The 24,827-nt window shown below is 46.0% G+C and overlaps 1 protein-coding gene across 2 annotated transcripts in view; it reads right to left on the bottom strand.

The window, feature by feature from the left end:
* IQSEC2 (IQ motif and Sec7 domain ArfGEF 2) overlaps positions 1-24,827 on the bottom strand; it is a 200,155-nt gene that overhangs the window by 108,640 nt on the left and 66,688 nt on the right. For both annotated transcript variants that reach the window (XM_044305346.1, XM_044305350.1), the window contains exon 3: positions 13,484-13,513. In XM_044305346.1, coding sequence (XP_044161281.1) covers positions 13,484-13,513 — 30 coding nt within the window. The remainder of the gene's footprint in view (positions 1-13,483; positions 13,514-24,827) is intronic.

Here is a 24,827-nt window from a genome sequence, read left to right as displayed (position 1 = left end):
TCCCTATAACAGTAGTGTGGTTGTGCAGTCTAGAGCGCCCCCTATAACAGCAGTCTGGGTGTGTAGTATGGAGCGCCCCCTATAACAGTAGCCTGACTGTGCAGTCTAGAACGCCCCCTATAACAGCAGTCTGGGTGTGTAGTATGGAGCATTCCCTATAACAGCAGTCTGGCTGTGTAGTATGGAGCGCCCCCTATAACAGCAGTCTGGATGTGTAGTATGGAGCGCCCCCTATAACAGTAGCCTGACTGTGCAGTCTAGAGCGTCCCCTATAACAGCAGTCTGTGTGTGTAGTATGGAGCACCCCCTATAACAGTAGTGTGGTTGTGCAGTCTACGGCACCCCCTATAACTGTAGTGTGGTTGTGCAGTCTAGAGCGCCCCCTATAACAGTAGCCTGACTGTGCAGTCTAGAGCGCCCCCTATAACAGCAGTCTGGCTAAGTAAAATAGTATGGAGCACCCCCTATAACAGTAGTGTGGTTGTTCAGTCTACGGCACCCCCTATAACAGCAGCCTGGCTGTGCAGTCTAGAGGGCCCCCTATAACAGTAGTCTGGCTGTGCAGTCTAGAGGGCCCCCTATAACAGTAGTCTGGCTGTGCAGTCTAGAGCGCCCCCTATAACAGCAGTCTGACTGTGCAGTCTAGAGGGCCCCCTATAACAGTAGTCTGGCTGTGCAGTCTAGAGGGCCCCCTATAACAGTAGTCTGGCTGTGCAGTCTAGAGCGCCCCCTATAACAGCAGTCTGACTGTGCAGTCTAGAGCGCCCCCTATAACAGCAGTCTGGCTGTGCAGTCTAGAGCGCCCCCTATAACAGCAGTCTGGCTAAGTAAAATAATCACAGCTGTAGTATAAGACATTTACTACAGCACAGCATGTAAAAAGCGCAATCTGAACATGGCCTAAATGTCCACTTTGGACTCGTACCCTAAAATGCATACCCCTGTGCCTAGTCCATGGCAGACTGCTGATGGATCAGCAACAGCAGTGCCCGATAGATACCAAGTCATCCGATACCAGGGATTCCCTGGGCAAATGCAACAGACATAAAAAGCCAAGCGCTGACACTATACCGCGCTGCGCACCACGCGCATCCTGCAGCATCCGCTCCATTCTAGAACATGCAAATGACGGATCAGACTATTAGGAGGTGCGGGCCAAGTGTGCACGATGTCTGACGCAGGCCCCCCTTACAACTGGGACACTTAACCCTTAACTTTCATTGCACCCCCAAAATGCAAACAGCGGCTCCCGTTCCAGCCTGCGGCGCAGTCAGCCCCCCCCCCCCCCCCCTTGTGCATTATGAAAGGTTCATCTGACGGAGGCAGACAGTAACTTGGTTTACATGTGCACAGGGCAGTGAGGCCAAGCACCGCAGCGCCCCCCAGAGAGCCAAATAAAACGAGCCGTTAAATTCTCCTAAATGTAGCCTAAGGGGTCGATGGGCAGAGGGTGAAGCGCAGCGCCAGCGCAGAGCATCACAGCTGCAGAATGACTCACACCCAGCAATTAACATGGAAGGGAGGAGGAGGGGGAGGGGCTATTTTGGAAAGAGACCTTTTTTTTTTCCTGTATAGTTTACCAGTGACAGTCTCCATGGCAACAGTGCGGCTGAACAGCAACGCAATATGGAAGTGTGAAAGAGAGTTGTCTTTTAACCCTGTGCATCGCCGTAAATTCATTAGCATCCCAATAATTAAAGGGCAAAACAATTAAAGTGAAGGCAAAATGGAGGAAAGTTTCAAATTGAGGGGGGGGGGGGGGGTCTCAGCATGGAGCAGGTAGGCCCCCTCTGACAATTAATAGAGGAGTGATATCCATAGAAACAGTTTTTGGAAGGCAAATCAGGAGACCTGGACTTGTCAGCGGCATTACTGACAGTAAACATCGCAGGGAACTGCAGCGGAGAGACGCCCAAAAATACTTGGGGGGGGGGGGGGGGGGGTTAGAACTAAAGTAAAAAAATATATAAAAAATAATAATAATAATTTAGGGAATTCCGATAATCCAGAATCCTTGTGAATATGCTGGACTAGCAGAATGTGATTACTGCCTATGATACATGGGTCTATGGCTTGTTCACAGACTGATTGCTAGGTTTGTGCTCCAGTTACTACCAAAGCAAGCAGAAGAATTTTTTTAAAAATATTTATCTCACAGTCCCATAGAGAATGAATGGAGCTCCAGAGTGCCTTCCCCCAACTGCCACTCCATTCATTTGGGGAACATGGGACCCCTGATCTCAAGATTGGTGGGAGTCTCAGTGGTAGGACCCCCCCCCCCCCTATTTAACCCCTAACCCGTGAAACACTTTTCATACCTTGGCAGAACCCATTTAAAGGGGTTATTTAAGATTTTGATGGCCTATCCTCAGGATCGGTGGAGGTCTGACACCCTGACGATCTGCTGTTTCAGAGTAGCTCCTGCGTCAGAAGTCTGTGCCGGCACTACACCGCTCTGTCCACTGGTTACTGCAGCGCTGCTTCTATTCGCAGCGCTGCGGTAACCAGCTCCATCCATAACACAGTGGATGGAGGGGTGTAGTTCTGGCCCAGAGCAGCTGATCGTGGTGGGGGTATTGGACCCCCTTTGATCAGACATCGATGGTCTATCCTGATAGGCCATCACTTGCAACATCCTAGACAACCCCTTTAAAATAGAATTTATATAATAATAGTCTATGGTGTTGCACTGCGACTGCCGTTTCTTCGATATAAGGGTTAAACAAAAAGGTGTCTGCTTTTAATCCAGATGCATCTGGAATTAAAACTCACCTTTTTGGACGTGCTGTCTCCATTTTTTATTTTTTTTGGACATCTACAAGTTGTTAATATTGGGGGGCCTTTTACCACCTCCCTTGGAGACGAGCACCCGCAGCATTTTTTCTTAGGAGTGCTGTCCACCCGTGTTTTTGCTTTTAATCCAGTCATCTAATGGCTCTTGTGTAGCTCTGATCTCCTGACCTCAAAAACACATATTTAAGCCATATTTTTATCAGTTTGATAAGAATTGAGCTATGATGAGTGTTTATGTGGTCAGCAGATCAGAGATAAGAGCTACATAAGACGTCAGATGACGGGATGTAAAGAAAATAGACTGTGTCAGACTGATTTCTAACCCCTGTATCTCAGAAACGGCTGAAAATGTTTAATAAAGACCAATTGAAAAAATATTTTTTAGCACAAAATGAGTAAAATGCAATTATAAACAAAAAAAAATTGCCCTGAAGGTGTACATCGCCTTTAACTAATAATTTGCATATGGATTAAAAGTAATTTTTCTCCAGAATCAATAAATCGCTAAGAAATCATTACATTCAGCTGAGTTGGCCCTACAAGGCATTGCACCTGGTTTATTCCAGTTAATTTCCTGGTGACAGGCTCCCTTTAAAGAGGACCTCTCACCTCTCCTGACATGTCTGCTTTAGTAACTACTTGCAGCCCCCCATGTCATAATTCTGGAGCATCTATTGTTATGACTCTGTGTTGTGCCATTCTTCTATAATTCCTGCTAGAAGTTATAAATGAATTGCCTGCAGTTTGCAATGAAGGTCCTCATGGGTGTTACCAGTTAGGTTGCACCCCTGCGCAGTATGACAGCATCCAATCAGTGCTGCACACTCTGACACTGGCAGCACTGATTGGATAATTTCAGACTGCGCAGGGGTGTAACCCAACTGTTAACACCCATCTGGACCTTGACTGTGAATTGCTTGTAATTCATTCATACCCTCTAGCATGAGTAATAAAGGAATGGCACAGAGTCAGCATTGTTATTACATGGGGGATGCAAGTAGTTACTACAACAGACGTGTCAGGAGAGGTGACAACGCCTCTTTAAATGGTTGTCACCAATATAGAACACTGAGTAGTTGCTAGGCATCCAAATACTGATTTACAGACATATAGAAAGATAACTATGTCTATACTGAGTGACTAAGGGGTTAAGTTATGATATACGTCTATACATCAGAGTGAGGACTAGATCCTTATGTTCCTCTAGCTGTTCTTGCTCCATTGACGTAGGACACATTGCGGACCCTGGTTAGGACACCCTGCCCTGTACTAATGAGCCACGAAATTGCAGATGTCCCGAATCAGCAAAAGCTCATGTCATACCCTCAGGATTGGGGTGTAAACTCACCTTTATTAACCTCTATATGTACATGATGTTCTAAAAGTATCGCAAGCCTTCTGAAAGATGCTAAATTGTATTACTTTCCTGTATCGGTAGGAAAACTTGTAAACCCGTACAGTATATGACGGTAGTGAGCCCATGCCCCAATCGTGAATGGGAACTAATCTCAACATGTTTTAACTTTTTAACTAAAGTATTTTTGAATGGCAACCAATCTTCGTCCGGAACCTGATAAAAGCAACTGCCTCCTCCTCTAGCTGAGCGGGAAGTCACAGCGTGAGCTAAAGTACCAATCCTCAGCTGAATTACATCCATCTAATACGCTAATTTTAAATGCAGCCTCATCTTTCTATGTACCACAGGTTCTGGTCTTTGTCCAGAACCTGAATCAAATAAATGCCTCCTCCTTCCAGAAAGTCACAACATGAGCTGAAGTACCAATCGTCAGTTGACTTACATCTATCCAATAGGCTGCTTGGAAATGCAGCCTCATTCTTCTATGTATCACAGGTTCTGGTCTTTGTCCAGAAACTAAAAGAAAAGCAACTGCCTCCTCCTCTATCTCAGCGGGAAGTCACAGCATAAGCTGAAGCACCAATTATCAGCTGAATTACATTCATCCAATAAGCTACTTATAAATACAGCCTCATCTTTCTATGTATCATTGGTTCTGGACTTGGACCAGAAACTAAAAAACGCAACTGCCTCCTCCTCTAACTTAGCGGGAAGTAACAGCACGAACTATAGCACCAATGATCAGCTGAATTACATCCATCCAATAAGCTGCTTGTAAACACAGACTCATCCTTCCATGTATGACAGGTTCTGGTCTTTATCCAGAATCTAAATCATACAGCTGCCTCCTCCTCTAGCTTAGCAGGAAGTCACAGCACGTAGTCAAGCACTAATCAATATCTGAATTACAGGCTCATCTTTCTGTGCATCATTGGCCCTGCAATAGTTGGCATATGCTCTTCCCCTCAGAATGGGGGGGGGCTTCCATATTCCACACAGGCAATTGCCAGCATGTTAGCTGCTCTCTTGTCCCTGGTCATTTGTAAGTTATTTCGTTAGCCACACTAGAGTCTCCCTTATTAAAGTAATGCCCCCCAAGCCTCCTTATAGCGGTCAGTTGTAGGAAGGAGTGGGGAGCTCAACAAACCCCAAATTATCAAGATCCTATAGACAAGTAAACACATGTAAAGTGGGCTTCCAACAGAAAGAAGCACACTCACTAATCTCGGTATCTGAATGAAGAACTTCTATTTCTAGTTACCACCTTGGCCTTGGATTATATTAAAGCCAGTGACAATACAATGACAGCCAGCAACTGGTTTCTCCTCTTCTCCCCATTCAGAAAACATGCATGCTCGGCCGAGCTGAGTGTGCATGCATATTATGGGGGGGGGGGGGGGTATGTAATGTGTATGGCCTGCTTAAAAAAGCAGTCCAAGTTTTTTATATTGATGGCCTATTTTCAGGATGGGTCATCAATATCTGATTGGTGGTGGAGGTGGGGGTCCAACAGCCAGCACCCCTGCCGATCAACTGTTTGAAGAGGCTGTGGCCTTGTCACAGATTACTAAGAACAGTGGCTATGCTTGATACTGCAACACAAGCCCATTCACTTGAATAGGACTGAGCTGCGCCTAGGCCATCTGACCGATGAAAGAGACATCACTGGCCTAGCAAGAGGCTGCAGTTGGACCCCCACCAATCAGATATCAATAACCTATCCTGTGGACGCCATCAATATCAAAATCTCAGACAATTCCTTTAAGACACCAGACAATCTGTGCCTACAGGATAGGTCATCAATATTAAAGTGGTTGTCTCATCTCAGACAATGGGGGCATATCGATAGGACCCGCACCTATATCGAGTACAGAGCCACGAAAGTGGTGGAAGACGAACTGCACATGCGCAGCTGCCCTCCATTCATTTCTATGGGGCCGCCAAAAATAGCTGAGCACTGGCTCGGCTATTTCCGTGGGTCCCTTAGAAGTGAATGGGAGCTGCGGCCAGTCATGCGCGGTGCACTCCCATTCGCTTCGATAGCGACAGCGCTTGGCGGTAGCCGGACCGGAGTCCTCCGGCCACCACTTTGCAGTGCGGTACCTGGGACCCGCACCTATAAGAAGATGAAACAACCCCTTTAAAATTTCGGAAAACCCTTTTCAGTTCAGCAGAAACTAAATCCGATCAAACGCGGACGCTACACTGACTCTATTACACGATGCATTGGTCACCGCTTGCCTTTTCCCAGTTCCCATCCGTAAAAAGTAATAACTTCTCATAGTGATTCTCACCGAAGGCTTCACTTAAAGGGGTTATCCCACTTAGCGTTTTTAAACTTACCTGCTGCCACCGCGCGGTCACTTCCTGGATTCTGGCTGGGGGCGGGCTTCATCTTGATTGAAGTCTTCTCCCGGCCGTGCCGCGCGCTGGACTGAATGCGCACGCCGCCGCGCATGCGCAATGGTGACTTATTCCTACAGAGCCGGCGTGCGCGTTCGCAGCTCTGTACTATTCTGGCCGGGAAGAAGTCACCGTCGCGCATGCGCGGCAGCGTGCGCGTTCAGAACAGCGAGCGGACCAGCCGGGAGAAAAGAAGGAGTCTTCTGGGCAAGCGCGACCTTCCGGCTTTTGGAGAAGAGCGGAGGTCGTAACCAGGGGAGACCGAGTCACAACAATCAGGTAAGTGGGGATGAATTTTATCCTAATCGGTGGGGATTTGTTAATAAAGTATATTTACAAAAATGATCACTGTCAAATCATTAACAGATTTAACAGTGATCATTATGATGGGATAACCCCTTTAAGACAACTCCATCTGCTCCTAATCTCATCCCTAACTTCATCCGGCAATGCCAGACGGCCATGTCTATTGAACCTGGCGTGCGCCTGTTACCGTTTCTCTATTCAGCCACCTCTTCTCATCCACATGAAGCTCATTACAGTACTTGACGCGTACAGCGCGTTCACTCCTTGTGGGAAATCTGCACGGGGACGTCAAGCTCACAGCCCGATCCTTTGATATTTTCACGCCCCACCCTTCCATTTGTCACTTTCACGCAAACAGCCTTGCTTCATTAACGCTGGGATTTGCAGAATCAAACAGAGAGAAAACACTTAAAAGACTGAAGCCGTCACTCCGGCCGATCCAATCAATGACAGGCGGTCGGGGCAATTATCTCTCAATGGCGATGTAATGATTGTTTATGATGAATGATAATCTGTCCCGGCGGTTGGAAGAAATTTGTCAGATAATGTCCTCTCATCAGTCGGGATTTTTTTTCATTATTTTTTTTTATACTTGGCAATCACTTCCAATCATATTGAGAATTTCTACATTTCATGGGAAAAAAAATATTCCGATGTAGAAAATCTCTATTACCATGGCTGTGGTGTGGCCGGTCTAGAAGTCTAGAGTTGCCACCTTTAGAAGCATTCTATCCACCAATATAGATGGGGATTCTTTACTGTAAGAGCAGAGCTCGGGGTATCTGCAAATGATTTGTTTTGGAATGTACGGTTACGCTATGCATTGCCATGTCCTGTATTATACTCCCAGCAGGAGTGATAGAGTTAGCGACACAGTCCTTTGCAGGAGGTTGCTAGGTGGTGGCTCTAGAGCAGGGATCAGCACCCTTCAGCATTCCAGTGGTTGTCAAACTACAACACCCAGCATGCTCCTTTCACTTCTATAGGAGCTCAAAGAACAGCCAAGCAAGTGTGCATGATGGGAGATGTAGTTTCACAACACCGGGAGTGCCGCAGGTTGCTGAACCGTGCTCTAGAGTGTTCTAGGAGAGTCTGAGGAGTGAGTTGAGAGAGGAAGGAAGCGAAGTCCATGTATTTGGAGACTAACAGATCTCTGTGTGATTGCTGCAAGGTCTACAGCAAGAAAGAGAGCAAGGAGAGCTCAGAAATCTGCATGGCTGAGCAACAGGAGTCGGTAAGGTAACCGCCACTGAGGGTAATACAGACTTTACAGTCATGAAGGGATTACTGCTACGACATCCTTCACATTTAAGGAATGACGAGACGTTTATTCTGCCCTGGTTTTCGGACTTCTACACCACACACTGGCCATTGCACATCACGCATCTTGCCTTGCACCCATCCAAACACCTAACATTACAGGCACCCTAACTACCATCAGGGTGTGCTCTGAGGGAAGAAAGGGTGCCTCCTCATGCAAAATGGCCGTAGGGAGCAACGGTGAGAGGATAGCCACTGTGATGGACTGTGTTATAACAGGAGCCACTACCACTCCTATAATCTGCTCCGTCTCATCAGGGGCTCTCTGAATATGGAGCTCTCTGCCAGAAGTGGTGGTGGTGGTGGTGGTGAATCCACTGAAAGTATTTAAAAGGAGCCTGGTTGTCTTTCCCGATTGTAATGTTAGCAGTTACTAGATTTCTGGAGACGTGTTGCTAATCCAGGGAGTTAAGCCTCTTTAAAACCTCTGTGATAACATCCTTGACAAGATGGTCATTTGCTCAGTTGCGAAGATGTTCATGAATGATCCGTGTTTGGTCTGTGTGTCAGTTCTTGCCCTCCGTGTGTCATCCGCACTCCACGGACACTGCTAGGCAAAAAATAATAAATTTCCAGAGCATATCTTAGCAACTATCTTTAAAAACCATGGACCAAACACGGATGGTATCCACGTTGCGTTCGTGGTTTTCATCGACTGAAAGACTTGTGCGTGAGGGATCTGTAATCACAGACTAAAATAGGGCATGCTTCCACGGTGTCACCACAGACCCACGGTCCATGGAAAGCCATTGATGTGTCAATATACACATTAAAGGCTATGTACACCTTTGGGGGCATTTTTGTACTCGTTTTGAGCTAAAAATAATATTTTAAATTGGTCTTTATTAAAAATATGGAATCCTTTTCAGCGCTCCAGATGGCGACCAAAATGGTCGCCAGAGCGCCTTAAAATTTGCAGATGGCGACAAGACTTTTTAGCCTTGTCGCCATTTGCGACAGGGCTGCAGCGCTGTAGCTGAATATTGCGGTGATACTCCTCGTCTCTGCTCTCTGACCTCCTTACCACTGATTAAAGCTCAGTTCTTATCTTACTGGTGAGAATGTGGCTTAAATAAGTGTTTATGACCTCTTAGTAAATTACAGGTAAGGTTTATTAGATGAGCGGCACAAAGTGAAAGTACCAGTCATACAACTAGAAAAACTGTTAATCCTTGGTGACAGAAAGGCTCAATATTTTGAATAACGGGCAATTGAGAAAATAATTTTTAACCAAAAATGAGTAGCATGTAATCGGGAAAAAAATTGCCTCAGAAGGTGTACATAGCCTTTAAATTCAATGGATACATGTGATGTCCGTGGAGACCATCCATGATTCACTGACATTTGGCCTCATTATGACTGCCAGATTTGGACTCTGAAACGAATTGTTTCCCAAAGAGGAAGAAAATTGGCTTCTGCCTCATTGTCTTCTTCTGGATCAACAATGCAAGCTAATAGACTGAACTGGATGGATTCAGGTCTTTAATATAGGAGATCACTGATGGAGGAGCATCCCTGGATAACAGGGTTTTGGAGCTGGGATGGTTCACAAATTGTTTCCCAAAGAGGAAGAAAATTGGCTTCTGCCTCATTGTCTTCTTCTGGATCAACAATGCAAGCTAATAGGCTGAACTGGATGGATTCAGGTCTTTAATATAGGAGATCACTGATGGAGGAGCATCCCTGGATAACAGGGTTTTGGAGCTGGGATGGTTCCTAAAATATTCCAAAGGAAAGGGTGTGGTGTGTCTCAACTTGGGTGGCCATTGTACCAATTCATACAATATGAGCTTGCATGGAAAAAGATTCCCGTGGGGTTGGAAAAAGAAACCCACCAGCATCATGGGACCATACTTAGAAATGTATATATTCCAAGTTCCTAAGTCTTCGCTATGAGGTCACGCACAGGAATCCACTGTCAATAAAGGTTGAGGACTTGAGGATTTCAACACTTTCCTGTAGGCCAATATCAGGAAGTACACATGGTCTACTATGTGGACTACACAATAAAAACGTATTTACCCAGTCGAAATTTTATGATATTCACATTTAGGGCCCAAATTGTACCATTCAGCCATTGTCATCCATCACCTAATTATGGCGGGATTTAGTGATGTCAGTTGGCACCGCCGGCTACGCGTGAACCATGCATTTTGCCGAGATTGACACTGATTGTCCATTTCAAGAGGATCGCCACTTGTAATTACTGATCCCATACTGCAATAATCAACCAAGTGCTGCAATTAGCTCAGCAAGCCTGGTTATCATAGGAACTCAGAGACCTCCAGTAATAGATAATAGACCTAAGTGCATGGGAAAGAATGATAAATGGAAAAATAATCTATCGAAATGTAATGTTCTCAATTTATAGAAAGAACAAAGTTTAAAAAGTAAAATAAACTGTGTAAAGGGAAATTAAAAAATAAAAACTACTACACCTCCCCTACCAAAAAACAATAAAAATATCTAAATCTCCAAAGTATATGGAAAAACTCACAACCCCCTAGTTATTTTTTTTGCTCGTCTTTACCAGTATTAGACAGTCTGAGGTCATTACAAGCCCCATGTAGGCAAGCTCTATGTCCACAGAGTAAAGGAGGAAGCACTCTCTCTACCTTTCCAAGAAGTAAATCACAGCACAGTCTTAAAGGGTACTCCAGGAATAAAGCCTTTTTATCTAAAGCCCACATCCTGCCTCCATAAATAGAAGATTCATACTTACTTCCTCCCCGTCGCTCGGGTCCTCCGTGCTGGCTCCAGCATGTCTAGTCCAGACGGTGACATGCTTCGTTGCAGTCAGTAACGGGCTTCAGCGGTTATGTGGCCACAAGCGGCACATCACTGCTGAAGCCAGTTATTGGCTGCAGCAGAGCACGTGACCATGCCCATGCACCACCAAAAGTCCAGGGACCAGAAAATGGAAATGCTGGAGACAGAGGAGCAGGTAAGTATTAATCTTCAACTGCGGGCATTAGATAAAAAAAAGCTTTCCTCCCAGAAAACCCCAATCTATGGAAAATAAACTGCATTCTCAACTGTATACTCAATTTTGGGACTTTGGTGGACCCCTGGCAATCCACTCTGTCCAAAAATTAAAGGGGTTGTCACATCTCAGACACTGAGGGCATATTGCTAAGATATGCATGCCCCCAATGTCTGATAGGTGCGGGACCCACACTTCGGACCCGCACCTATCTTTCAAACGGAGCCAGCAAAGAGAAGGAGGGCAGCCACGCTTGCGCAGTGTGTTTCCCATTCATTTCAATGGGACTGACTAAATTAGCCAAGCATACCGCTCAGCTATTTTCGACGCTCCCATAAGAATGGACGGCGCATACGTGGTGCACCCACCTTCACTGTCTGTTCTGAAGCTATCGATATACCTGCCAATGTCTGAGGTGAGACAACCTGTTTAGATAGTGTCCCTTTTTGATAAATACTTGGATGTCCACCCTTGAACACCATTTGGTTCTTTGGTTAGAGCTGTTCTTAATGATACAGAGCGACAAATCCCCGGTGTAGACAGCTTAGTACATACTTTTTATGCAAAGAACTATATAATAAAACAGTATGCTCCCCCTAGAGGCGGCTGGAGGCAGTCAGAATTTTATCACTTTACAAGAGTTTTCCAGGACTGTAATAATGATGACCTACCTTTAGGATAGATCATCAATATCAGAGAGGTGGGGGCTCGATTCCCAGCATTCCTGGTGATCAGCTGTTTGGACAGGTTGCTGTGCTCCGAAACGGCACAGCTCTATATGCCAAGTTATAGCTGTGAATGGTACTGCAGAGCTGCTCCCATTGACTTAAATGGACTCGCTATTCTCAGGACACGTCATCAATATCAGATTGGTGAGAATCCGAATCCCAGCACCACCGACGATCAAGGGGTTTGAAGGGGCTCTGACCTCTTTACAGTATACCAAGCACAGAACTGTATAATGTATAGTGGCTTGGCCTAAACTCCAATTGAGCTGTACAAGGCCATGTGACCGACAGACGTGACGTCATAGGGAGGGTAAGGGCCACAGTGCTTGCCTGATCATCATAGCCACTTCCAACAGAAGACCACTAGAGTTGTTCACCGATCATATCCTGAGAATAAGTCATCAACACCCTGAACCCGGACATATCCCCATTTTTACCCAGGCAGGCCCTCTGACATGAGCATCGGAGGCAAGGGCTGTTTGTTTATCTTTTGTTACACTGATAGGCGGAGGCTTCAGCCTAGCAGGGTTCCCGGTGACATCACCAGCACTGATGGGCGGGCTTTAGCACTGCCCTAGTCGTTTTACAGGCTAGGGCAGTGCTAAAGCCCGCCCATTAGTGCCGATGACACCCCCGGGCTCACTGCTAGGTGGAATCCTTCGCCTAGCTTTACCTATGGAGTGCCCGGTACGTCACTGGATCGCAGATGCTCATGTCAGAGGGGCTGCCTGGGTGAAAACAGGGATATGTCTGGGTTCAACTCTGAAACCGGACAAGTCCTGGACAACCCTTTGAAATGGGAGCAGTGCTGCAGTACCATTCACAGCCTCTACCCAGTGTTATCTGGCTATGCAGGGGATTTGGAGCTCTGTATCAGAAAAATGGAGTACCGCCATCTATAAAACTATATAGTCAGAAAAGATTCTGCATAGAAGGCTGACATGGTGTTAAAGGTGGTCATTGCAAAACCCGGATCTTCACTGGATGCATATTTCCTACAAGAAATAACTGGATTACATAACTAGGATGCAGAACTGGCTCTGATCACGGTTCCATTTTTGGACACGGCTCTGTGATTTTTTCTTTTTTTTTCTTGTAGTATAAAAGGCGCCGAGCAACGCCCGAAAATAGCTGCAAAACTAACAAGTCTTGTCTAAATCGAGCACACTCTGCGATGTTATGCTCTAGTGAAAAGACCAATTTAACAGTGAGATAATGTGCTAACAAAAGACGGTAATCTACACGGTATAACGCCACTGCATCGGAAGAGCGGTTTAAGTTGTGTAAACCATAGCACGACGACAACACCTCCTTCTTCGTGAAGGATCATGAGCGCCAAGGTACAAAATCAAAACCCAAGGGTCTTACTGAACAGCCACACAAGGCCAGGATCCATACCCGACAACAGCTGGAGAACCCTACAGCCTCCTGCAAACTTGCAAAAAAAAAAAATGACCAAAAGTTCATGATTGTGAAGGGTGACGTGAAGGCTACCTCTCAACAGAGCCTAAATTATAGTTATGTCACAACACACCCAACATGGATGCCCAAGCGGAGAAGGAATAACATGAATTAGAGGGAATGCAAACTCACCTCACCGTCCTGGAGTTCTCTCCGTCAGACCTGCAAGACATGAAATAAAAGAATATTTTAATATAAAATAAGACTATCTATATTGTGACAAATAATTCTCAGAAATAAACTGGGAGCTCATCAGCACCATCCCCTTTAACGGGATTTTCTGGGAGTACCATATTGATGACCTATCCCCAGCGGGGGTCCGAAACCCGGAACCCCCAACAACCAGCTGTTTGAATGGGGTTTTCACAGTGTACCAAGCACAGCACCATCCGCTGTCTAGTGGCTGTGTATGGTATTGCAGCTCAGTCCCATTCACTTAAATTCATGCCGACAGTGGGGCCGATTGGCGTATCAGGGAGCAGGGACGCCAGGCTCGGCACCGGCGTCATGTGCTTCCTGTTGGTGGGGCATTTGCTGTCCATCTGATTTTGACTGGTCTTCCTGCCTCATCAGCTTTGTTGTATGCTCTCTGGATCTGACCTTGCCTTTGTCTGCTGACTTTGCGTCTGAAATTCTCCTGGCTTTCACCGTCCTTGGTTTTTGACCCCGCCTGTTGTCTCTCATTTGGTTCTGTGATGTGACTCTCAGATTTTGAGCCGGTTTGTTTGACTACCCCTTTATCCAGATTAGGTCCTGTGCACTTAGGCTAGGGACCGTCGCCCTGTTGGATTATGGGACTGGGCATGTGTGACCAACTCAACAAGGTGGACAGAGAGTTGAGGAAAATAAAAAACAATAGGTGGCTCTATACATAAATATTTAACGGAATAATAACTCAGTAGCTATAGCAAAATTTTAATTACATGCCTACAAAAATATTCAGATCCTGATGCTGGTTTCAAAAATGTAAAATAATTTTTAATTGGGCAAAGACCAACACCACGTATTATTGTATTTTTTTTTATATGGTATGTTATGCAGGGCATGATTAGCAACCACTTGACCCCCTGGTTTTGGAGAGCACCAGTTTGATTTATAAAAAAATTAAAATATATGTCTGCTATACACTAGACTGCCTCTTTGTGCTACACTGGCTAGTTATAGATCCATCCTGCCAAAACAGCTGGGCTTTTGTCCAAGGCCACCTGGTTAATGGAAGTAATGGACAAATGCAGTGGACTCATACTTAGGAGTCCACAGTATTCATAAGGACAATGCACCCCCTCACATCAGAAACCAGGCAGAAAGGGGAAGTAACCAATCACAGTAAGCCAAGCAGGCATGTGTATGGGAGCTGTGAGGAGCTTGTTATCTAAAATATATAAACAGCCTTAAATTGCTTTGTTTTGCAGCTACAGGGGGTTATAATATACTAGGCCAGGCATGCCCAACCTGCGGCCCCCTAGCTGTTGCAAAACTACAACTCCCAGCATGCCCATACAGCCTACAGCTATCAGTCTACAGCAGGGCATGGTGGGAGTTGTAGTTTTACAACAGCTGGAGGGCCGCAGGTTGAGCATCCCTATACTAGGGAAATTTGCCATTTAGTTGCCAAGTGAGGCACCTTTGAAAAGAGAGTTGTAGTGGCAGCCATATTGGTTTATTACTTAGGGCAATCTCTGCCAAAGACCGGGATCGCCGAACAGTGTGCTGTCTTCCTGGCGCTAGAGTTCGACACATCGCGGATTGGGATGACAGATTACTGGGAGGGGCTGGAGAAGATCCAACAGTCATGGTCCATATCGGAACTAATGACAAAGTTAGAGGAAGGTGAAGCGTCCTTAAAAATTATTTTAGGGATTTAGGTCACAAGCTTAGGGCAAGGACCTCAAAGGTAGTGTTTTCCGAAATACTGCCTGTACCTCGAGCCACACAAGAAAGGCAGCGGGAGATTAGGGAGATTAACAAGTGGCTCAAGAACTGGTGTAGGAAGGAGGGGTTTGGGTTCCTGGAGAACTGGGCCGACTTCTCTATCGGCTACAGGCTCTATCGTAGGGACGGGCTGCACCTCAATGGGGATGGGGCAGCTGTGTTGGGGAGAAGATGGCTGGAAGGTTGGAGGGGTGTTTAAAGTATGGACTGGGGGGGGGGATTACATTATAGGAGGGGAAGATAGTGCAGATAGAGACCGGGGGCAAGGTAGTGGGACTGGGGGTGGAATGGAAAGAGGGACTAAAACAGTTCAGAAGGAAAGGTGTAGGGTAAAAAATATACATAAACCTCTCAAATGTATGTATACTAATGTCAGAAGCCTGACTAATAAAACTGGTGATGTGTGAGGAGGACTATGATATAGTGGGAATAACTGAGACATGGCTGGATGATAGCTATGACAGTGGGAATAACTGAGACATGGCTGGATGATGGCTATGACAGTGGGAATAACTGAGACATGGCTGGATGATGGCTATGACAGTGGGAATAACTGAGACATGGCTGGATGATAGCTATGACAGTGGGAATAACTGAGACATGGCTGGATGATAGCTATGACAGTGGGAATAACTGAGACATGGCTGGATGATAGCTATGACAGTGGGAATAACTGAGACATGGCTGGATGATGGCTATGACTGGGCAGTTAATGTACAGGGTTACAGTCTGTTTAGAAGGGGTCTGCCTTTATGTAAAGTCCTGTCTAAAGCCCACACTCCGGGAAGATATAAGTGAGGGACATGAACATGTGGAGTCACTGTGGGTAGAGATACATGGAGGCAAAAACAATAATAAATTACTAATAGGAGTTTATTATAAACCACCTAATATACCGGAGTCACAGAAAATCTACTACTAAGCGAGATAGACGAGGCGGCAGATCATAATGAGGTGGTTATTATGGGGGACTTCAACTACCCAGATATAGACTGGGAAACGGAAACCTGTACATCTCAAAGGAAACAGGTTCTTGGCAATAACCAAAGACAATTACCTCTCCCAACTGGTTCAGGACCCGACTAGAGGGACGGCCATACTGGACTTACTATTAACCAATAGACCGGACAGTACAACAGACGTGCAGGTCGGGGGGCACCTGGGAAATAGTGACCATAAAGTAATAACCTTTCAATTATCATTCAAAAGAGGGTTTCTTCAGGGAGGAACAAAAATACCAAACTTCAAATTAGCTAAATTTAGCCAACTAAGAGAGGCCTCAGGGGTAAATAACTGGGACATAGTCCTCAAAAATAAAAATACAGCCACAAAATTGGATATTTTTAAAAGCATCCTAAAATCTAATTATGAGAGGTACATACATAAAATGTGGATAAATAAAACTGTAAAAAAAGCAATATATGACAAAAAAAAATGCATTTAAAATCACTAAAACAGGAGGGTAGCGAGGAAACACTGAAAAACTATAAGGAAAAAATAGAATACGTAAAAAAACAAATAAAAGCAGCCAAACTAGAGACCGAGAGATTAATTGCCAAAGAGAGCAAAACTAAGGCTACTTTCACACTTGCGTTCGGGGCTCCGCTTGTGAGTTCCGTTTGAAGGCTCTCACAAGCGGCCCCGAACGCATCCGTCCAGCCCTAATGCGTTCTGAGTGGATGCGGATCCGCTCAGAATGCATCAGTATGGCACCGTTTGGCCTCCGCTCAGCAGGCGGACACCCTGAACGCTGCTTGCAGCGTTCGGGTGTCCGCCTGGCCGTGCGGAGGCAAACGGATCCGTCCAGACTTACAATGGAAGTCAATGGGGACGGATCCGTTTGAAGTTGACACAATATGGCTCAATTTTCAAATGGATCCGTCCCCCATTGACTTTCAATGTAAAGTCTGGACGCATCCGTCTGAGCAACTTTCACACTTAGAATTTTTTCTAAACTATAATGCAGACGGATCCGTTTTGAACTGATCCCATCGTCTGCATTATAGGAGCGGATCAGTCTGTGCAGACACCAGACGGATCCGCTCTGAACGCAAGTGTGAAAGTAGCCTAACCCTAAAATGTTCCACAATTCTATAAATGGGAAAAAGTATAAATCTGAAGGAGTCGGTCCTCTACAGAGTAATGAGGGGGGAGTTGCAGAGAGCGACGAGGAGAAAGCAAAGCTGTTAAGTATTTTTTCTCCACTGTATTCACTGAGGAAAATAAACTGTCAGATGAAATGCAGAATGTAAAAGGTAATTCCTCATTAAAAGTGCCCTGTCTGACCCAGGAAGAAGTACAGCGGCATCTTAAAAAGATTAAAATAGATAAATCAACAGGACCAGATGGCATACACCCCCGTATCCTAAGAGAATTAAAGGAAACATGTCATCAACTTTACGCTAACCTCACTGAGGGCAGCATAAAATAGTGACAGAAATGCTGATGTCAGCGGTGTGTCACTCATGAGTGGAAAGTAAGTGGTTGCTGAGAACCAGCATCATAAGTCATTGCAGCCCAGGCCTTGAAAAGAGTCAAATCTACCTGAGAAGAGTCCTGGTTATTCCTAATCTCCTGCTCTCCCACCCATCTGTTGATGATTGGCAGTTCTCTCCTGGAGAGAAAGGGAAAAAACTCAGTAGAAGACTGTCAGCCATCAGCAGGTGGGCAGGAATTCATGAATGACCAGGACTCTTCTCAGGTGGCCGTGACTCTTCTCCAGGCCCAGTCTGCAATGATTGTGATGTTGGTTCTCGGCAACCACTTACTTTTAACTTTCAAATGACAGAACCGCTGAAATCAACTCACCTGTGTCTACTTTATTCTGACATTAGTGGGCAGCACAAAGTTGATGACAGGTTCCCTTTAAGTAATGTCCTAGCCAGACCCTTATTTCTGATATTTGCAGATTCTTTACTGACAGGGAATGTCCCACAGGATTGGCGCATGGCAAATGTGGTGCCAATATTCAAAAAGCGTCCAAAAACAGAGCCTGGAAACTATAGGCCGGTAAGTTTAACATCTGTTGTGGGTAAACTGTTTGAAGGTTTTCTGAGAGATGCTATCTTAGAGCATCTCAACTGAAATAAGCAAATACCGCCATATCAGCATGGCTTCATGAGGGATCGGTCATGTCAGACTAATTTAATCAGTTTCTATGAGGAGGTAAGTTCTAGACTTGACAGCGGCGAATCAATGGATGTCGTATATCTGGACTTCTCCAAAGCATTTGACACTGTACCACATAAAAGGTTAGTATATAAAATGAGAATGCTCGGACTGGGAGAAAACGTCTGTATGTGGGTAAGTAACTGGCTCAGTGATAGAAAACAGAGGGTGGTTATTAACGGTACACACTCAGATTGGGTCACTGTCACTAGTGGGGTACCTCAGGGGTCCAGCATCCCTAATTTACTTAGTATTCTGTATTAGGAATGCTATTATTTTCCCTTATAACCATGTTATAAGGGAAAATAAAAAAGATCGGGTCTCCATCCCTAGCAACCATGCGTGAAAATCACACCGCATCCGCATATGCTCGCGATTGCTTGCGATTTTCACACAGCCCCATTCACTTCTATGGGGCCTGGGTTGCGGGAAAAACGCACAATATAGAACATGCTGCGATTTTCACGCAACGCACAAGTGATGCGTGAAAATCACAGGTCATAAGCACAGCCCCATTAAAGTGAATGGGTCCGGATTCAGTGCGGGTGCAATGCGTTCACCTCACACGTTGCACCCGCGCGGGAAAACTCGCTCGCGTGAAAGCTTGCAGCGTTTTGGTGTCCGTCTGACGAAAATGAGCCAAACTGATCCGTTCTGACACACAATGTAAGTCAATGGGGACGGATCAGTTTTCACTGACACAATAGAAAACAGATCCGTCCTCCATTGACTTTCAATGGTGTTCAAGACGGATCCGTCTTGGCTATGTTAAAGATAATACAAACGGATCCGTTCTGAACGGATGCAGACGGTTGTACTATCTGAACGGATCCGCACCAAACACGAGTGTGAAAGTAACCGCACTGAGATATCATACCAACCAAGTCAGAACTTAAAGGGCATCTGTCAGCAGTTTTGCACCTATGACACTGGCTGACCTGTTGCACGTGCACTTGGTAGCTGAAGGCATCTGTGTTGGTCCCATGTTCATATGTGTCCACACTGCGGAGAAAAATGAGGTTTTATTATATGCAAATGAGCCTCTAGGAGCAACGGGGGCGTGGTCGTTACACCTAGAGGCTCTGTTCTCTCTGCAACCTCTCTACTTTGATTGACAGGGCCAGGTGTGATCATGTTTACACTGCCTGGTCCTGTCAAAGTGGGGAGCGAGTGGCAGGTGCAGAGAGAGCAGAGGCTCTAGGTGTAATGGGAACGCCCTCGTTGCTCCTAGAGTCTCATTTGCATACAACAAACCTTCCATTTTCTCAGCAATGCGGGCACATATGAACATGGGACCAACACAGATGTCTTCAGCTGCCAAGCGCACATGTAACCGGCCAGAGGTACAAATCTGCTGACAGATGCCCTTTAAGACTCTGATTGGATGCCATAGGTCACAAGACTGTGCGCCGTGTCGCTGGATAAGCCCCGACATCCCGCTATTTCCATCATCCGAGTGAACTGCCAGCTTTACTGACGTACGATGTTGACAGTAGCGATGAAACTCTTGTTTACGCGTCCCACCCTCGCCCAGAGTCTGCCAATTCGTTTGGGGAATATTGCCATTGGACCAACCGCTGCCGCCTACCCATGTTTCAGACTGAAACGCATAAATAAGGAAGGTGGTCATCTACCAGGACCCTGGATGCCCCTCATGAATGGAGATGAAGAGAGCGTGCGAGGGCGATCTGTAACGCTAGCGTAAAGCACTGTCTATGGAGATGGATTCATACAGAGCTCTGTGCCCAGAGAAGAGGTGTGGGCGTTAGGACAGGCAAGCAACTCCTACTCCTGCAGCATGATAACAGCCATAAATATTCATAACTACACCACTCGCTACAGGAGGAGGGGGCAGCATCTCAGGATACCGCCAGCCGGGGGAGAAGGAAGGAAGGAAGGATGTATCTCAGCCGGACCTCGTACAATGCAGAAACCCCCAAAAATGCAAACAAGACGTCAACACAAAAGAGGCCCAATACCTAAATGTATAGAAAAGGACCACGTCAAAATCTGCAGCATTTAGGATCAGAGCTTATAGAAAGTGCTAGTAATAAGAATCCACACCTATTCCTATAGAAATATGATAAAGGTTTAATTAATGCGGTTTTCCAAAAATTAAATATTAAAAGGGATTGGAGCAGACAACCCCTTTGGTCTGGATCTGTGACCTGTCCACGGTCCCACTGCTGTTCTGTTCCCCGTACGCCCAGGACGCAGCTGGGTCCCGTGACTGCTGAGGTCAATCACAGGCCTCAGTGGTCACCAAAGTCTGAACGGTACATCAATGCTGTGACATCGTGTTCAAACCGCTTTCACTGCTGAGGTCTGTGACTGGCTGCAGTAGTCATGGGACCCAGCTTGCTCCCTGATCCTGCTGTGGAACGTAGCAACAGCGGGACCGCAGGGATACAGGTCTGGACCAAAATCCCCTAAATGCTGCCAATGAGCTATTTGAAGGGGCCGTAGCACTCGGACGAGCCCTGCACCTCTTCATACAATACAAAGCACAGCGCCGTAACATTGCATCATGGCCAGTGCTTGGTATTGCAGCTCAGGCCCATTCACTTGTGCTGCACAAGATTCAGGTGACCAATGGCGGTGACTGTTACAGGGAGAAGAAGGAGGCTGCAGTACTCACCCAAGCACCACTGATCCGCGGAGGGAACTAGACCCCTTACTGTTCAGATATTGATGGGCTATCCTGAGGTGGTGGTTGTCTTACCTCAAACATTAGTGGCATATTGCTACGATATGCCACCAAAGTCAGACAGGTGAGGGTCCCATAGCTGTACAACGGAGCTTCCAAAGTGAACAGGAGTGCACCATGCATGCGCAGTCACCCTACATTAATTTCTAGGAGACTTCCAAAAAAAATACACAAGCGCGCCATTCTGCAATTTTCATCATTTCTTCACTTTAGGGGCTCAGTTCTAGACCTAGAATCAGGTCCCAGAGGTGGGACCCGCACCTATCAAACACTGGGTGCATATTCTAGGGAAAAGCCCCCAATGTTCAAGTTGATACAACCCCTTTAAATCCTGGAAAACTCCTTTAATGCCACTTTTGATGTTAAAGAGCATATCTACTTCAGAAGATCCATTTTTAAATACCCTGTTCAGGAATATTGAGTTGTTAGCAGTGGGATCGCCTATTTGGGGCCTTCACCTATCAGCCATAGTAGCTACATAGAGTGTATTTCACTCTGGAGGACCAATAACATATGTGTATTACATAGACCGTCCATGGTTTTCAAATGTTGCCATGTAATGCTTTATTTTGCCTGTGGAGGCGCTGTGGTGGAATTGAACACTTGCTTCTAGGTTCCACCACAGATCACAACTGATCCATGGGAGCTTCAGCAGGAGAACCTAATGGTAACTAAAGGGGGGTCAAGTATTGGAACAAGCTCTTCCTACTCTAAAATCAAGCCATACCCAGAGTACCCACCTGTGATCCCCGACGATCAGCTGTTTGAAGAGGACATGGTGTTTCGGTGAGTGCTGCAGCCCGTTCCTAGACCAGTGACGTTACCTTCATTGGTCACATGGCCGTAGGTGCAGCTCAGTCCCATTCAAGTGAATAGGGCCGAGTTGAAATACCAAGCACAGCCGCCCACCATACCTGGTAAGTTGCGAAGAGTCCACGGAGCTCAAACAGCTGATCAGCAGGGGGTGCCAGGTGTCTGACCCCAACGATCAGAAACTGATGACCTTATCCAGAGCATACACTTGGAAAACCCCTTTAAGACTGTACCAGTTTTTATCAATGACCGTGTGGCCACAACACATTTCGAGCATTAACTCCCGCCATCCTGAGAAGAATGCAATCAGAAGAAAGCTCAAACTTTGGTACCCGAGTGTCATTTGTAATATGAAGGCCACCGATCATCTCCAAGATAATGAAGATCTACATCATCTTCTGCTCGGGCTGTTCAGGACAGAAACAAGGCTTGAAGAATGAGGAATTGCGCAGTTGATTTTGTCTGAGGCGGATATTTTTGCCAAGCGCAAAAACAGAAGAAAATGTAATTACACATCGACAGAGGACATTCATAACGAGGCATGCCAAACCCAGCAGACACAGCCCCGCACATTATCAGCACAAATAGATTCTGCTTCACGGGGAGGAGAAATTATTTAATTACAAGATAATTTCTTGGTCCAGAGCCCCCACATCTCGCAGCGTGAAGGAGTTGGGTATACAAACCGGTTCCGAGCATTGCCAGCGTCTACAGCACACCAAAAAAAATAAAAAAAATCGGAAAGTCATGGCGTGCACCAACTTTCAGGTAGCGGGATGGCTGATCGGGGAGCAGTTCTGACATGAAGGCCTTTTAGGAAGCAACCAGCAAGCGGTATGTGCCCTGATGCCCAGGATCTATTGGCATCAAGTGATGCTCAGGTTTACAGAAATTGGACAGGAAGAGTCGAGCCACTCTGCGCGACAAAACATACGGCGAGCAATGATATAATCTAAATGGGGTGTAGCACATGGCGACTAAAAGCGGTTGTGCCACCATTAAATAGTATTTTAAAGGGAACCTGTCACCGGGATTTGGGTATAGAGCTGAGGACATGGGCTGCTAGATCGCCGCTAGCACATCCGCAATACCCAGTCCCCATAGCTCTGTGTGCTTTTATTGTGTCAAAAAGTACAATTTGATAGATATGTAAATGAGGCAACTGCGCATGCGCTAGCTCTATACCCAAAATCCAGGTGACAGGTTCCCTTTAATATAATTCAACATGAAAAACTAGTTACTTTTGTAATTTACTTTCTGCTACATAAACGGTGTTTACTGTGTATAGTAATGTGCATGTCCACCTACTGAGGTGGTCGCACATTGTCAATTCCATCTGCCAACACCCATATCTAACAGTTGCTTTGACCGTTACAGGAAGGGAGCTGCAGCGGGAAGGACACGCTTCCTGAGCTGTGATCGGGAATGAGCTGTGACAGTACAAAGGACACACTCCCTACGGAGCTGCGGCAGAAAGGACACGCACCCTCAGCCATGATAGGGAGACAGCTACAGCAGAAAGGATACAAACCCCTCAGCTGCCAGCATGAGGACAGTCCAACAGATCAACTGAAGCAATAAATGGGGAGATCGCTGGATCCATCCGAGGTACAGGGCTGGTTCAGCTTTGTTAGAAAGAGACAGTTATGTATAATATGGTGTCTGATTTTCATTTTTTACGTCAAACATAACATAACCCTGTTTAAAGGGAACCCAGGACAGGCAATGTTTAAAATTAGGGAAACTGACCACTGCAATACACTTCACCAATCAGAAAACTAGAAAAAAGCCTGAGTTTTAAGAAACAATTCTTAAAGGGGTTGTCCACTTTTCACAACGCTTTACTTAAAGGGAGGCTGTCCCATTGATCCGGGTGTCAGATCTGCAGGCAGCAGGTTATAGAGCAGGAGGAGCTGAGCAGATTGATATCTAGTATGGGAACACATTCAGTATAAACAAAAATTCCCGGTCTTTTTTACATTTAGGAGTCCAGTGGGCGGACCTATCAGTGATTGACAGCCTTTCCTGTATTAGTGTGTAGCTGTCAATCACTGATAGGACCTCCCACTGGATTTTAATCATTTGCCTGGAGTATCACATTTTGAAGAAGTCATATACCCCTCCAATCTAATGGCTCACCCTTGGGACTGACCTATTTGACTGTTTTGGCAATCGGTGCCCTCTTTTCCAGAGCTATTAAGTCTCTTGAAAGTAGTGGCCACTAGGAGGAGCTCAGTGCCTAGAGATTTTACAGCTTCATTGAGAGCAATGACAACGGTATAAATTCCTGTGCACTGAGCTCCCCCTAGTGGTGGCTGCAGATAGCCAGTCTAGTAATATCTGAGGGGACGCAGTAGATTTTAAATAGTATGGAGATTTATTCTTGTATTTATGCCAGATGTCTGGTGTGAATTCCCGATTTAAATTCCAAATTTTGGCCCCACAATGAGGGAAGCATACTCACCAGCTTCAGCTTCTTTCATTCACAGCACTTTGGCCCACGCCTGTCAACTTCTGGCATAGATCACATGTGTCGCTGCATCCAATGCCTGGCCGGGGCGGTGATTGTTTCCCCAAACAGAACCTTACCATGTGGCGCGCGGCTTGGGGGACTAGCCCCAGCGACACGACCATCGTCCATGCCGGAAGTTTACAAGTTGTGACCACAGCGCCACGAACAGAAGGAGCCGGAACCGAGCAGTGGGGAACAGATAAATATACTCCCCTCCACAGGTTTGGCAGGGAGTAGAGATAAGCAAATCGATATGTATGCATTGCATTTGTTCAGAAATCAGCCTCCTTGAGCAGCGAGGGGGGGTAGCCCCACTGTTTAGGATTCACCCCTCTCCCTTGATG

This window comes from Bufo gargarizans, chromosome 9 (assembly GCF_014858855.1).
Source record: "Bufo gargarizans isolate SCDJY-AF-19 chromosome 9, ASM1485885v1, whole genome shotgun sequence".
In the NCBI taxonomy this organism is placed as follows: Eukaryota; Metazoa; Chordata; class Amphibia; order Anura; family Bufonidae; genus Bufo; species Bufo gargarizans.
The sequence above is the reverse complement of the archived record's forward strand: the minus strand, read 5'-3'. Positions and strand labels throughout refer to the sequence as shown.